Genomic DNA, 16,684 nt, shown 5'->3' with positions numbered 1-16,684 from the left:
CCGTCTCCTCACCGTTCGGCACGCCCATTTTGCTTTAATGGACATCTCTGCTCTGCACTTTGAAAGTAAAATCCCGCATCTGGGCCGTCCCATTTAGTATTAGGTGCAGTGAGTGAAGGATGCTCACCTGCTGCCGGCTTCCTCACTGCGCCTGCGTCAAATTGGTCACAGAGCTCCCCGGAAGTGAAGACAGCCGGCAGCAGGTGAGTGTCCTTCACTCACTGTGCCTGCGCCGAATACTAAACCAGGCATAGTTGTGTCTGATAATGGCCGTTGTGCGACGTGAGTAGGCGATGAAACTCGAAGTTCCACATGTTGGCCAGGCTTTGTGAGCAGCAGAAGGCAGTAGTGGAATACCAGCTGCAACATGGTCGTCGCCTTTCCAGTCAGCTTCCACTATTCACAAGCTAGGCGTGGGCATGGATGTCTGACCTCTGTGAGGTTTTAAGAAACTTTGAGGAATCAACACAGATGGTGAGCGGCGATAACGCTATTATCAGCGTGACCATCCCACTTCTGTGTCTACTTAAACGCTTGCTGCTCACAATTAAGGACGACGCTTTGCATGTGGAAGAGGTGGAAAGGGGGAAGACGTTACACAGGCTGATAGCCAGACCACCCTCAGTTCATCTTCTTAGCGCTAATTGGACGATGAAGAGGAGGAGGAGCAGGAGACGGTTGCCTCCGCTACGGAGGGTAGTACCCATGGAAGTTTAATTCCATCTGTTCTGCATGGGTGGGCAGAAGAGGAGGAAGAGGATGAGGAGAATGAGAGTCATCCTCCTGATAACGACAGCGAAGTCTTGCCTTTTGGTACTCTGGCACACATGGCTGACTTCATGTTAGGCTGCCTTTCCAGCGTCCCGCACGTTATACTCATTTTAGACAACACAGATTACTGGTTGTTCACCCTTCTCAACCCCCACTACAAAGAGAACTTCTTCTCTCTGGTGGAGGGGACGAGCAAAACGGTGCAATACCAGAAGGTCCTTGTGGAAAAATTGCTCCAAAAATTTCCATCTGACAACACTGGTGGCAGAGTCCATAGTTCCTTGAGCAACCAAGGAGGGGAGACAAGGAGAACACACAGCAGTTCCAACAGAGGCAGGACAACACTCTCTAAGGCTTGGGACAGTTTCATGACTGCAGCACCCTCACCCTGATGTGCAGCCTACTGTCACAAGGAGGAACAATTTTAAAACTTTAAATGTGTTGTTTATAATGTACTGAATACACAGTATTTCCATGCACCCCTTCCACCACAAACAAGGGTATATGGTTGAATCTTCCTTTTCTTATCCTCCTCCTCCTCCTCTTCCATCATATCAACATGCTTAGGCTACTTTCACACTAGCGTTTGGGTGTCCGCTTGTGAGCTCCGTTTGAAGGGGCTCACAAGCGGCCCCGAACGCATCCGTCCAGCTCTAATGCATTCTGAGTGGACGCGGATCCGCTCAGAATGCATCAGTCTGGCAGCGTTCAGCCTCCGCTCCGCTCAGAGGCTGAACGTGCGGATCCGTCTAGACTTACAATGTAAGTCAATGGGGACGGATCCGTTTGAAGATGACACACTATGGCTCAATCTTCAAACAGATCCGTCCCCCATTGACTTTCAATGTAAAAGTCTGGATGGATCCGTTCAGGCTACTTTCACACTTAGAATTTTTTTTACAATATAATGCAGACGGATCCGTTCTGAACGGAGCCACCGTCTGCATTATATGAGTGGATCCGTCTCAGACGGATCCGCTCTGAACGCTAGTGTGAAAGTAGCCTTACTCGTCGCATATAATGCCCTTGCATATAATGTTTTACAGGGTCAGCTCACCTACAGGACCTCGCATATAATTTTTTAGAGGGCCAGCAGGCCCTTACCTACAATCTTTTACAGGGTCAGCTCACCTGCTGGCCTTGGCATATCATTTTTTTAGAGGGTCAGCTGACCTGCAGTCCCTTGCATATAATGTTTTACAGGATCAGCTCACCTGCAGGCCCTCGCATATAATTTTTTTAGCGGGTCAGCTCACCTGCAGGCCCTTGCATATAATTTTTTAGAGGATCAGCTCACCAGCAGGCCCTCACCTACAATCTTTTACAGGGTCACCTCACCTGTATGCTCTCGCATATATTTTACAGGGTCAGCTCGCATATAAGTTTTTTAGATGGTCAGCTCACCAGCAGGCCCTCACCTACAATCTTTTAAAGGGTCAACTCACCTGCAGGCCTTCGCATATAATGTTTTACAGGGTCAGCTAACCTTCAGGCCCTTGCATATAGTTTTTTAGAGTGTCATCTCACCAGCAGGCCATCAATCATAATTTTTCAAGGGTATATGATGCCCTCTATGTGTAATAAAGGGTGTATTGGAGTGCCTCTTCATTGTAATTTTTGGCAGCACTTGCACTTTATATACAAGTAAATATACAGGAAAGAATGTTTCCTAACAATTTTTCCTCTAAAATTGATTTTATCTTTGGTTTTGTGCGTATTATTGTCAGTCTGTAAAAATGGTGTACTCCTCGGACAACATCGTTCCCAGCAGCAACCTGGGAGTCCAAGATGCATCCAGACATCCTCCCCATGCTGTTCCCGAACCATTTCAGTGGTGTTTTCCATCAATTTCTGACCTTTTCCTATGACCCAGACACCCTCCCCTCTTCAGAGCAGGGGGTGCCTGGTTTAATGCTCGGGTTCTCCCATTGACTTCCATTGTGCTCGGGTGCTCGGTAGAGCACACAAGCATCCTGAGGTGTTCGGCCCAAGCACCCAAGCACTTTGGTGCTCGATCAACACTAGGTGCATTGTGTCACATCTTCACTTCAGAACTATTAAACAGCATCTCAGTCTTAGACTCTACTCATTGAATTTACAGTTTGATTTGTTGGATCAGCAGGTAGTAGTCTAAGAGATGATTTATTGGCGATGTAAAAAAAAAATAGGCTGGTGGTAGGAAGGGTAGGAGGGCCTAGATTAAAAAATATCATGGGTGGAGGAGTGAAGGAAGACATGTTAGACTTTAGATGTGCCATGTACCAGGTGCTGTAAATAAGCTCTTATCCTGAAGGACAAAAGCCAACTCTTTAGTGCCACCTGTTGCTACCTTATATGTTAATGTCTGGTCCTTTAAACAGGCCTTAGGACAATGATTTGGGATATAAGCCAAGACCATAATCTTTTTCATAGGAAAAAGACACTCATTCACAAATAAATGTTTTGTTTTCGCCTCTTGTGAGTGCAGAACAGGGTATTGGTTTGGCTGAGTAGCAGGCCTTTGATGTTGGCCTGCGGGAATAGAGTTTCTCCTTGTGGAGACCCTAAAGTTGGCATAGGGAGTGTTATGGGCCAGGTTATTCCACCAGGATGGTGTATTGAAAAGAGCTGTGTAATTTCTGTTTTATTAAAAGGGGTATCACTAAACAGCTAAAAAAAAAAAGAGGGTTAAAACATGGTGACTTTGGTGACTCTCCTTCTGGAGAGTGTCATCCACCCAAACTGTACAGAAATGTACAGACTAGTTAAAAGCTCTAGCTTGAAGACAAAGATAAAAATATATGGTGACAAGATGTGCACTTAATGATGCCCAAAAAGCTAACTCATAAAAAAAAAGAGAGGCATTCAACAGGTACACAACATAATAACATATCTTTTATCATACACCAGAGGTCAAAAACTTAAGGAGGTATTGCCATTTGGAACATGTATGCCATAAATATCTGGGTCATCTGTGGGACCCGCTCTTATCTCCAAAATGGGGCCCTGAAGTGAAGGGAGAGCAAGACACACATGTTGTGTCCCCCCTCCATTCACTGTTATTGGACTTGAAAAAATATCCAAACACTGAAGTGGGAGACACCTATCAGACATTTGTGGCATATCCTAGCGATATGCCATATATGTCTCAGGTGGGGCAACCTCTTTAAAACACATTTGAAAGCATAAAATAGTTGGCATTATCTAAATAAGAATGGCCCTTCTTTTTTGATCGGCCAGGTACACAAAAAGGTACAAAAAGTTGTAAATAAAAAATATACACACACTGTAGATGAAGATACACAGTAAGTAGTTTCAAATACAGCTAATGAAAAACGTGGGATAATTGCTGGAGGAAGATAAGGAACTTGAGTAGGCGGGAAGATATCTGTTCTTGCAAAATGGATCTGAGTGTAGCCGCAGAGGATGAAGTAGGCAATTTCTTGGAAGGGTGTGTGTATTTGTGGAGAAAATATAATAAAAACATGCTGATATTCAAATTAAAAAAATATGTTTAGGCCTGATTCTTACACTGAATATTTAGGCTACTTTTGACCTAATTTCAGAGTGCTAAAAATGTATCTATATTAGTGTCTCTAAATTTGTCAATCAGTTGGAAATATGCTTTGCACGTGTATCTGTCTTGCCTAAAGAGGTCCTGTCACAATTCATGTACAGTATATGTCCGTAAGCTAAGACAGGATTCATTGCCAGCTTCCTGCTTCACCCAGTCATGAAATATCAGTTAATTTGTAACTATCTTAAAGGCAAGCTACTTGTCCTGCCTATACATCATCCATGAAGGGAACGTGTGATCTAGAGTGCCCTGCTGAGTCTATAATTAGCAATTTGATCAACCGGGTTACGGATTACAGAAAGAGCTGTCAACCATTGTGTGATCAAACTGTACAATAACAGCGATTGATATTCTAGTTGATCTAGTTGATGTGTGTTCAAAGATAGTGCCTGGTATTGCAGCAAATTTTTCATTGAAAGATTGAATGTGGATTACCTGCAAAACTAGTCCATTGACAGATACAACGCTGATTGTGGAAAGAAATGCAGACCATTTTTATAGTCCTGGGAACCCTCTTTAAAAATCCATTGCCTTCCATTTCCTAAAATACTGTACATGGAAACCTACTTTCTTAACCTTCAAAAAGATCATAACTCTACAGTAGTAGTCAGTATTATGGTCTATTCCGAATTATATAAAAACTTCCTCTCTGCACCTTTACATGTTCTCTACTTTATTCTAAGATAGCCTTTATTAATGTGACATTGAGACATTCAGGAAGTATCCTAGTATTGGTATTTAAAATCTGAACATTCAATGATGACAGCAAGAATATTTGCAAACAGTTCAGAGCCTCCAGATTGCTCTTGTCAAGCTGTTTATTTCAATCTGCCATGTTTGCTTTATCTTTCTATTAGGTTAAGAAAAATTCTTCCTTTGACCTTTTCATTGTTTGATTTTTATTCTAACTTAAAAGGAAAGAGTAAATTTATATAATAAGGTGAATAAGGATGGATTTAGCTTTAATTCATCAATTGCAAATTTTGAAAAATGTGTACAATCTTAACACTGTTACCGCTATGAACAGAATTTAGTCATGTCCGGAAGAAGCATTATTGTGAAAAATAATAAAATCATGTTTATGGTGTATGCTATTAGTTTATGTCTGCCAAACTAGAGACTCTTTCAAAAGGAAGAGCGAACATCTGTAGACAAACTTTTGGGGTACAGAACAGGATACTGGTTGGCTGGATGAGATGGCTCAGGTGCAATTCGAAGGGAAGGGAGTGGGATACCGATTTTATTTAAAAACCATCAGTTGTATGGAGACCTTTTTAAATCAATTCTTCATGGGTTAAAAAGTATGAAAATTAGCTAAAGTCGACCAAAACTGTGTCTTTTCCAAAAGGTAGGACAAACTATCCATCCAAACTATCCAACATCTGATTTGGAGTTTTTGCATATCTAAAGTAAAGACCCAGTGGGTGTATAAAGACTTATTTTACAAGCAGTGCTACATGGGAAAAAGTAATCCAAGCCAAAGACTCCTCCAAAAAGAAGAAAAACCCATGTAGTAAGATACAATCACTTATAGACTCCTCAACATGGTCTGGTCCCACTATCGATGGTTCTGACCTAAGATTTGTACACATTTTCATGTAACATCACTTGTTTTTTTAACAGTATCTACATTATGTAATCCTGCTATCCAAACAAATCAAAATCATGTAGGATCCTTCAAATTCCTGATAGTAAAACACACAATATCAGTAGTCTGTGTGTATGTGTGTGTGTGTGTGTGTATATAAATATATATATATATATATATATATATATATATTAGAGTAATTTTGACAGCAGGTGTTGTAAACAGTTCATCTGCTGGGAGATTCAAATATAAAAAGGTTACCTTTAACCCAGCTAGAGAACATTCCCAATAGAATGATTGTTGATCTATGGGTTGTCATAGCTTTCTGGAATTGTTAAATCCCTGTATCAACAGTTTCCACATTCTGTTCAGACATGTAAGGAATTGCCAATCCTGGGCAAACCAGGACAGCCTCTGACAGACATGAAAGATTTCTAATAACCATGCAGTGAGAAGAATACTTTTGAAGCAGTATACTCTGCAAGTTAAAGGAAGCTTACATTTTCGTAAGACTGGGAGGTTGCTTTGTCATCACCATACAAAATACCAGATGCTGATTCAGAGCCCACTGAATAACTGTCAACAAAGGATAAACTCGTCAGCAAAATTACCATACATTACATTTTACCTGTTCATATGCAAAGGAAGAAAACTGCAGAGCTCCCCTGTGTTCGCTTGATGAAATGCATGGATCAGGGCCCATGTATGTCATGATTACAGACTGAGATTTTAATGTCAAACGCATAGACTATTGGTGTCATGAATATGTTTTTACCGCTGAATAAATAAAAAAAATCATTTTGTATGGGAAGCTGGATTTCTCCTCTTTTTTTCACATTGCATTTTACCTGTCCATAAAGCGAACGTAGGGTGGAATAGGACAGGCGAGTATGCTTATCTTATTTACAATGTTTTACGCCTGGTTTAGTTGTAGAAAATTGTCTAAATGTAAGACAGCTGTATTTAAAATTTTTGTCTATTAACCTGTTGGGGACACACGACGTACCGGTACGTCATGATGTCCCGGTACTTAAGGACACATGACGTATCGGTACGTCATGTGTATTTCCGATCACCGCCGTGCTGCAGGCGGTGATCGGAACTGGGTGCCTGCAGAAATCAATCAGCAGGCACCCTGGGACAATGCCAAGGGGGGTCCTGTGACCCTCCTGTATCGGCGATCGCTGCAAACCGCAGGTCAATTCAGACCTGCGGTTTCCAGCGCGGTCGGAAGTTTCTTAAACTTCAAAATTGCCTAAACTTTCAGGTGTGGTTGGTGCTGGGGGGGCCGGCAGGCGTGCAATCATCCTGGCCCCCCCTCTCATTGGATGGCTGAGCGGTTAGCAAGTAGAGTGTCAGCACATTGCTAACAATCTGCTTGAAACGGCTGAAATCTGTGCTGTGATGTCAGCCGTTTAACCCCTTCCATGCCGTGGTCCGTATTGACCGCTATATGGAAGAGGTTAACAGGGAGGGAGCTCCCTCCCTCTCCCATCAGGGGCTGCTGTGCCGTTTCAGCCCCCGATTCTTGACGGGATCACAGAGGTAGAGGGCACCCCTCCCTCCCCATCACCCGCTGCTCTGTTGTGGCAGCTAGTGATGGTTACCATGGCAACTGGACGCCTTCCCAGGCTTCCGGCTGCCCATGGTGCTGATCAGACTTCTGCTAAAGGCGAAAGTCTGATCAGACTAAGTAAAGTGAAAATACAGTACAGTACACTATATAGTGTACTGTATTGTATTATACAGACATCAGACCCACTGGATCTTCAAGAATTAAGTGGGTCTGGGTAAAAAAATATATTAAAAAACACATTTATCACTGATTTAAAAAAAAAATACACTACACATATTGGGTATCGCCGCGTCTGTAATAACCTGCTCTATAAAAAAAAAAAATTTAACGGTGTAAAAAAAGCAATTTTTTGTCAGCTTACATCACAAAAAGTGTAATAGCAAGCGACAAAAAGTCATACGCACCCCAAAATAGTGCCAATCAAACCGTCATCTCTTCCCGCAAAAATCATACCCTACCCAAGGTAATCGCCCAAAAACGTAAAAAACTATGGCTCTCGGACTATGGAGACACTAAAACATGATTTTTTTTGTTTCAAAAATTAAATAATTGTGGAAAACTTACATAAATAAAAAAAGTGGACATATTAGATATCGCCGCGTCCGTAATAACTTGCTCAATAAAAATACCACATGATCTAACCTGTCAGATGAATGTTGTAAATAACAAAAAATAAAAACTGTTCCAAAACAGCTATTTCTTGTTACCTTGCCTCACAAAATGTGTAATATAGAGCAACCAAACATCATATGTACCCTAAAATATTACCAACAAAACTGCCACCCTATCCCGTAGTTTCCAAAATGGGGTCACTTATTTGGAGTTTGTGCTCTAGGGGTGCATCAGGGGGCTTCAAATGGGACATGGTGTCCAGCAAAATTTGCCTTCCAAAAACCGTATGGCATTCCTTTCCATCTGCGCCCTGCCGTGTGCCATTACAGCAGTTTACGACTACATATGGGGTGTTTCTGTAAACTACAGAATCAAGGCCATAAATATTGAGTTTTTTTTGTCTGTTAACCCTTGCTTTGTAACTGGAAAAAATTGATTCAAATGGAAAATCTTCCAAAAAAGTGAAATTTTTTAATGTTATGTCTATTTTCCATAGATTTTTGTGGAACACCTAAAGGGTTAACAAAGTTTGTAAAATCAGTTTTGAATACCTTGAGCTGGTAGATTCTAGAATTGGGTCATTTGGGGTGGTTTCTATTATGTAAGCCTCACGAAGTGACTTTAGATCTGAACTGCTCCAAAAAAAAAAAAATAAAACTGAATGACACTGGTCAGATTTTCAGAAAATGGCCAAGTATTTTTTTTGACTGGTTGGTGTACATTTTTCTATTGTATCGGAGTCTGTAGTTTTTGGGTTGGCAACTGCACAGATTTGCTTGTTTTGCACGCCCAGTTTAGGGGTACAACAAATAAACAAATATTCCATTTTCGTTTACAGTATTAGTGAAAAATAGTTCATTACTTTTGTCCAGTTGCTGCAATTTTTACAAATAATTACATTTGTCAAAATGTCTAAAAAATATCTGCTTATTATTTTTTTTTTTTTTTTTTTTTTTTTTTTTTTATATATTTTATTAATTTATAATACAAAAATTTATATCCATATTACAATTATAAAATCCTACAGTCCGTAAAATTTGTAATTTGCAACATGATTAAGAACAATTTCATACAAGTATCCATGCTTATGGAGACAACAAGAATACAAATGGAGATCTCACTTGCTGGGGGAAATGCGGGATACGTCCGTCATCCACAGCCTAATACGGCAAAACAACCACACAAAACATCCCACTTGACATGTTGTTGTCTATACAGGGGGAAAAAAAAAAAAAAAAGAAAAAAAAAAAAAGGTAAGGGGCCCGCAGCCCGGGCGGCCTCCGGGGAGCGAGCACGTGCCCCGCGCTCTCTCCCCCGATCATGGGCAAGAAATTGACAGGATTGACAGCCATATCACCATTCATCCGATACTCACATTGACCGTACGTAGCGGGCCTGCTGCAATCTTTGATCGCAAGCATTTCATGAAACAAATTTGGGGGTCCAGCAGTCTTCTTTCGCAGTAGAAAAGAAAACTCTTACATATTTTGCTGCCTCATCCCCATATAGTTAGTTTAGGAGTTTAATGCCCGCCTTAACCGTACCACACATATATCCACCTTAGTGTCTCACATATAAAGGGACTCAACTTGAGTATCACTCGGTGATCACCGGCATTTAGGGAAAGTGTAAACATAAACACTACCTAAAACCGGCTCTGTCCCGCTGAGAAAACACCTCTTGGTGCCCATACAACGTGTGTCATATCACTGCCTGAAGTCGAGCCGCATGTCTGACAGAGAGAGCCGCGTCCCAGGGCACACCCAGTCGCCGGGCTGCCCAATATCCCGGGCTCCGGGTCCCCACCCATAACTGGCACGGTAGTGTGGTTCGATTAAAAATCATAGTTTAATGCCGGAAGGCACCGCCATCCCCCAGCATTCCTAGAGATACTCCAGTACCCAAGTGCAGCTTCACCTCCTTAACTATTTATGATTCATATAGAAGGGGCCGGACTAATAGGATCATCCCCAGCCCACCCCGCCAAACCCCCCCCCCCCCACCCCCACCTTGCAGGAAAAAAAAAAAAAAAAAAAAAAAAAAAAAAAGAACACAAATTAATTATTTAGGCTTGTCCCAGTCTGCCCACAATTTGCCCCACTTTAAATAGGATCCTCTTTGTTTATACAAAATCCTCTCGTAACTTTTCACTTTCTCGACCAAGCTTAACCAGTGGTTGCAGTCTGGAGCAGAAGAGCAAAACCATAATCTAGAAATGAGAAGCCTGGCCAAAAACATTACTTTGATCAATAGTTGGCGTTTTATAGGCGGGTAATTAACCTCTGATAAATCTCCCAGGACCCATATCCTGGGGGACAAAGGGACATCAATATTGAGTTTACGAGCCAAATTAATTTGGACCGATCTCCAATAGCTGCTCACCATTGGGCAATCCCAAAACAGATGTAAATGATCTGCCTCGGAATTGCCACAGCGTGGGCAGTCAGAGGAGGCTCTAAGTCCTCTCCTATATAACCACCTAGGTGTCACATATATTTTGTGCAAAATATTAAATTGTACAACAGTGTGATTAAAGTTGTGTGAAACGGATTTTAAACTTTCCCCTATATTCTCCCAATCTGGGGGACCCATATCTAAAAGTACAGAAGACCAGGATCTTTGTCCTGGAGAAAGAACACCCAAAAAAAATTCTTTCATTAAGTGTCTATAACAATGTGATATTTTAATTCTCGTGACAGTTTTTTTACAGAATAAATCATGTAAGAATTGTGGAGTATCTATAGAGAAAAGGTGACTATTCAAAGTAGTAGAAAGTGCTGACCTCAATTGAAAGTATGCATACCAAGCCACCTCGCCCAGGTTTGATCTTTGTCTTAGCTCCGTCAGAGACAGGATTTGTCCGCCGCTGACCACCTGATATAAGTACTGAACATTCTTAGTCCTCCAATACTGGCAACAACGCAAGTCCCCTAACTCCAAGAGCTTTGAGTTATGCCACAGTGGGGTACAAATAAGTGATGCCTTGACTCCACACCAGCTCCTTATAACTAACCACGTCTTTATAGCCATTCTGCAAAAAAGTGTATACCCAGTCTGTGGGTTTGCTAAATAATCGGACTCCAATACAGTAAAAAAATCCGAAAAACCTGAGTCTTTCACCACTTTGTTGCAGAAATGGCTACTTTCCCAATCATTAAAAAAACAAAGTTGAGAAGCCACCAAATAGCCCTTAAAATAAGGGAGGTTGAGACCTCCCTGATTATAGGGCATAGAAAAATAAAGTGCCTTCAGTCTCACGCGCTTCCTCCCCCATAATAGATCATTAATCATCCGCTCTATCAATCTAAAATACTTGTCCGTGATCCATACAGGCGAGTTGCGCAGGACATAAAGCACCTGGGGCAGCACTACCATTTTTATTAGAGAGATTCTATCCGCTCTTGCGGGCAGGATTTTTTGCCATATCTTAATTTTTAGCCTCAGCTTTTTCAAAAGGGGAATCAAATTGAGTTGTAAGAATTCCTGAGGTTCGGCAGAGACTAAAATCCCCAGGTATTTTATTGAATCGGAAATTGTTAGCTGGTTGTCCCAGTCGCCTCGCAGCTCATCTATAGGGAGGAGAACAGTCTTCTCCCAATTAATCTGCAAACCGGACGGAGCAGAAAAAGAACCCACCAAATCCATTATTCGAGGGAGAGTGGTTTCTGTTTGATGGACAAAAACCAAGATGTCATCTGCATAGAGGGATACACGATCATGCTTTCCCATTACACCAAAGCCGGACACCTGCGAGTCTTGCCTAATACTAACTGCTAAGGGTTCAATATAAATGTTAAACAAGAGGGGGGAAAGAGGACATCCTTGACGGGTACCTCTTCCTAGGGAAAAACTCTCAGAGATCGTATCATTGATCCTGATCCTGGCCACTGGAGAGCCATATAGTAACTGCACCATCGACATAAATCTCGGACCAAATCCCATTTTTTTCATCACCTCCCAGAGAAAAATCCACTCCACCCTGTCGAAGGCTTTAGTAGCATCCAACGACAGGATGGAGCGGGAGCTGCACCCCGGGGACTGAATATTCATAAATAACCTATGCAAATTATGATGGGTGCCTCTCTTTGGCATAAAGCCGTTTTGATCTGGGTGGATAATAGTGGGCATAACCCGCGAGAGCCTCCTAGCCAGAACTTTTGATAGTAGCTTAGCGTCAGTATTTAGTAAAGAAATTGGTCTATAGGAACTCATTTCTATAGGGTCTTTATCCTTTTTGGGAATTAGAACAATAAGGGCTTCCATCATAGAGCAGGGTAAACCCCCTCCCTGTATTGCTTGGGAAAAAACCTCTAGTAGCTGAGGGAGAATCACATCACTGTATTTGCGGTAAACCTCGTATGGAAGGCCATCCATCCCTGGCGACGAGTTCCCCGAGATAGATCCCAAGGCCTCCTGGAGCTCCGAAAGAGACAACTCCTCTTCCAGATACTCTATTTGGGTTTCACTTAAAGTAGGAAGTGGAATCTTCTTCAAGAACTGCGTCGCCAGATCAGATGACAAGCCAGGAGAGGAGCTATATATATGAGAGAAATATTTTAAAAAGGCATCTCTAATTCCTTCTGGGTCTGTTATAATTTCCCCCACTGTGTTACGAATCGAGACAATAGATTGATTTTTCTTATCTTGTTGTGTAATTATCCTGGCTAGAAGCTTACCAGGGCGTCCGGACTCCGAAAAATATTTTAAACCCTTAAAGAATACTCTATGGTTTGCTTTCTCTATTATATATTTCTCCAAAGAACAACTGGCCTTCTGCATCTCTTCCCTATTATACTCGGAAGGTTGGCTGGTAAATCGTTCAGTTGTGTCTGCAGCAGCCTTGACCAGTTCCTCCTCTTTTTTCTTAAATGTTCTCTTTGCTGCAGCAATCTCACTTATAAACACCCCCCTCAGATAATACTGCTTATTAGATTAGTTTTTTTCTGTGATTACTATGGTTTTTAACAGAAATGCTCATGCAGTTTGTCACCGGGTGAACAAGGGAACCCTAAATTCCACCTGTCCCTGCCTACTTGCACGAGCACCCTAAGTGGCAGACCATAACTGGTTGATAGTCCTTGCTTATTTTCCTGCTGGGGCTTACCAGGGAAAAGCAGAGGGGAAAAAAAAACAATAAACAAAGCGACAGGCAGGCACACAAATACTGAGGAAAAACCCGGAAACAAAGTACTCAGAGTCAAACATACCGGATCAAAACCAAGAGAGAACAATGAAGCCAAAACAGATCACTAAACAATGCCAAAAGTCAAGGTCATTCACGAGCAGTCATATCCAGGTCCAAATACGTCAGGCAGAAGCAAGTCCAAGAACCAAGCCAGGGGATGCAGAAAAGCCAAATCAGAATCCAAGAATCATAGTCAAAAAGAGCAGCCAAAGTCAGAAGTCAAGAGATAACAAAATCCAAAGTGCTGGTGAGGTATATAGAACCATTTAGAGGCAATCTGTAACCAGCAGATTGCCTGTTTAAAGATCCCACACTTCTTGGTCAAACAATGCACTGCCTGGTCAAGTGATGCGGTCAGCGTTACATCACTTATGATGTAAGAATATGATGTAGGATCAAACTGTCTCCCTGGCAACTGGATGCCGGCAGGTACGTGGAGAATCACGTATGCTGTTGCTGGTAGTGACACAGTTGCTTACCTCATGTGCATCTTCCATGTGCTTTTTTTTTTCAATTTGGTCTTTCCTGACCCATTTTTACCATGTAAACAAACTACCATGGTTTATTTCCATGCTGTATGTAATAATTCCTGTTGCTGTATTCAACGAAACCCATGATGCAATTCTCCTTCCTCTTTCTCAGCTCAAGCACGGCCCCTAACAACACCCCGCTAGTTTATAGCTCCTCCCACCCAGCTAGTCATATAGACACTCCCCTATCACTGTCTCTGTATGGACAAAACATTACCGGAAGTATGAAGGGGCTGCATGGACATAGTCATGTGACCACAGCCGAGAATAGAAGATAGGAGCAATAAAAGTAAAATAAATAAATTACAAAATTATAGCTAGCTTCATAAATTCTTATGTTAAAGGATGTTGATGGAAACTGGAAAACCCCTTTTCAATTTATAAGCATTCTTTTTCATTTCAGCTATATGTGAACTTTATGTAACCTTTGGATGTCAGTTTTTAAACTATAACTTGGAGTTTCTTACTGATCTATTTTAGATGCAATAGAAGCATTTCTGATATTCCATGCTTTCTGTTTCAGATCTCAGTTATCAGAGGAACTTATATCGGCTTAGAACTTATGAACAAAAAGAATGGCGGTCAAGGAGGCGTTATAATAAACATATCATCTCTGGCAGGTAAGATATTGAATTGGTAACATCATAATGTCTAATTACGTATAGCCTTTGGTGAATTACTACTGTATTCATATCTGTGTATTTAAAAACAATTTAAAATAGGAATCCGAAGTGGGCTTTGGTACTGGCTGGTACCTCGGATTTCTATTTTAAATTGTTTTTAAATAAGCACATATGAATACAGTGGTAATTCACCAAAGTGTCGTGCAACTTTGGCTGAGACCAAGTTTGGCTCCACTGGGCCAATACATTTTAGGGCTGTACGGAAACAGCATTAACATCAAAGTATTTGAACTAATCGACTTCAGATCTATGATCCGATGGCCAATTCGCTCAAGCCTAGTTGCCATCAAGAAATGCTGGGATATTGACTATCATGAATGGTCAAAAATAAAAATTCTAATTTTGGTCAGAATTACTGTAGGTAGCTTTCATAGTTTTAATTTTCACATTGTAGCCAAAACACCAAGACCTCCCATGGCTTAACTCAAGCAGACATACAGCACTGTGCAAATGTTTTAGGCAGCTATGGAAAAAATGCTGCAAAGTTTTTTTTTTTTTGTGTACTCATGACTACTCTAGTGTTACTCTAGAAGTTACTCTTCTAAAACTATCCTCAGTTCAACTCTTATCAAGTTGCTACACTCATAGTTAAAGGTCATGTTACACATAACTTTGGAGAAAAGTCAACACTACTAAACAGCAGATTTTCTTGGATTACGGTACTGTGTACAGATGTCACTGTTAAGTGTGAGTGTGTCCTGCAGATAATTTCACATGGCATAATAAGAGTTTAATCTGCCATGATACTATTCAGGTTGGGATACTATATACAGTATATAACCTGTGCAGCTTCCTACTGTACATTATATTGTATATAAGGGTTTGACAATTGCTTCTCCGGCAGCGCTATAGACCGCCCATTTGGGCCGGTGAGGTCACCAGGCTGACTGCTAGGTGGAAGTCTCCGCTTAGCATAATGATGTGAAGCCCGGTACGTCACCGGCAGTAAACAAACAGAGGCTTCAACTGCGCAATGCAGCTTGACAAGGGGGAGCATCAGAGCAAGGAAATGCTCCAATGCTCCACTCATCTATAGTAAAATAATAAAGAAGAGCTTATATCTGGCTTTAGCCCTGAATGCAGAGAACCGTTTTAAGGGCTTAAAGATTAGGGACAGTTGAGATGACAAATATGTAATACGCTGTGGACTGAAGGGGATGAATACTTTTTCTTAGTGCTGTATCAAAAATGTAATGTTTTGGTAGGTCTGTTCATACTTCATAGCACTATCACTAACCAAATGCAGACGCTAGAGATTCTACAAATGTTACTTAACTTGCCTTATTTATTCTGGGCAGTCTTGTAAGAAGCTCATGACTCAAAGTAAACATAACTAATCGGCAAAAAATAATTACAGTGAAAATATCATTCACGTGGTACATCATAACGGTTGGCAGATCCGCACACTGACCATAGTTATCATTTATTATTAAAGGGATTCTGTCACCAGATTTAACCCTATTAAGCTAGCTGACATTAGCGATGTGCTAATGTCAGCTAAACCTAACTAGCCTATTCCTACTTTTATCTATGCCCCCGTTACACCAGAAATCTAACTTTTATAATATGCTAATTAGCCTCTAGGAGCAGGAGGGGCATTGTTTCTGCCCCTAGAGGCTAATTAGCATATTAGAAAAGTTAGATTTCTGGCGTAACGGGGGCATAGATAAAAGTAGGAATAGGCTAGTAAGGTTTAGCTGACATTAGCACATCGCTAATGTCAGCTAGCTTAACAGGGTTAAATCTGGTGACAGAATCCCTTTAAGGAAATGAAACTCCTCGACAGTGACTGTAGATGACTGACTAGGTGACATGATTCCATTACTTATTATTGACATTATACAGTCTATTTTTATCCAGATCCCTTTGGTTTGTCTCTTCTAACTGACTAAAAGCTAAAAAGAGTGTTTTCTGGGTAAAGGATACTGGCCCTGTCCTCAAGATAGTCCATCAATATCAAATTAGTGGGGGTCCAACTCTTGGCACCTCTGCTGTTCAGCTGCTTGAAGGGGCCGTAGTGCTCCTGTTAGTGTTTTAGGTCCCTTTCACATGGGCGAGAATTCCACCAATGAACGCATTGCACCCGCACTGAATCCGGACCTATTCACTTCAATCGGGCTGTGCACATGAGGGGTGATTTTCACACATCATTTGTGCATTGCGTGAAAATCGCAGCAGGTTTT

The 16,684-nt window shown here is 41.4% G+C and overlaps 1 protein-coding gene across 1 annotated transcript in view; it reads left to right on the top strand.

The window, feature by feature from the left end:
- Nucleotides 1-16,684, top strand: part of HPGD (15-hydroxyprostaglandin dehydrogenase) — a 66,534-nt gene that overhangs the window by 24,338 nt on the left and 25,512 nt on the right. Inside the window, exon 4 of the mRNA XM_044297250.1 lies at nucleotides 14,342-14,438. Coding sequence (XP_044153185.1) covers nucleotides 14,342-14,438 — 97 coding nt within the window. The remainder of the gene's footprint in view (nucleotides 1-14,341; nucleotides 14,439-16,684) is intronic.

The sequence above is a fragment of the Bufo gargarizans genome, chromosome 1 (assembly GCF_014858855.1).
Source record: "Bufo gargarizans isolate SCDJY-AF-19 chromosome 1, ASM1485885v1, whole genome shotgun sequence".
In the NCBI taxonomy this organism is placed as follows: Eukaryota; Metazoa; Chordata; class Amphibia; order Anura; family Bufonidae; genus Bufo; species Bufo gargarizans.
This window is presented reverse-complemented; position numbering and strand designations above follow the sequence as displayed.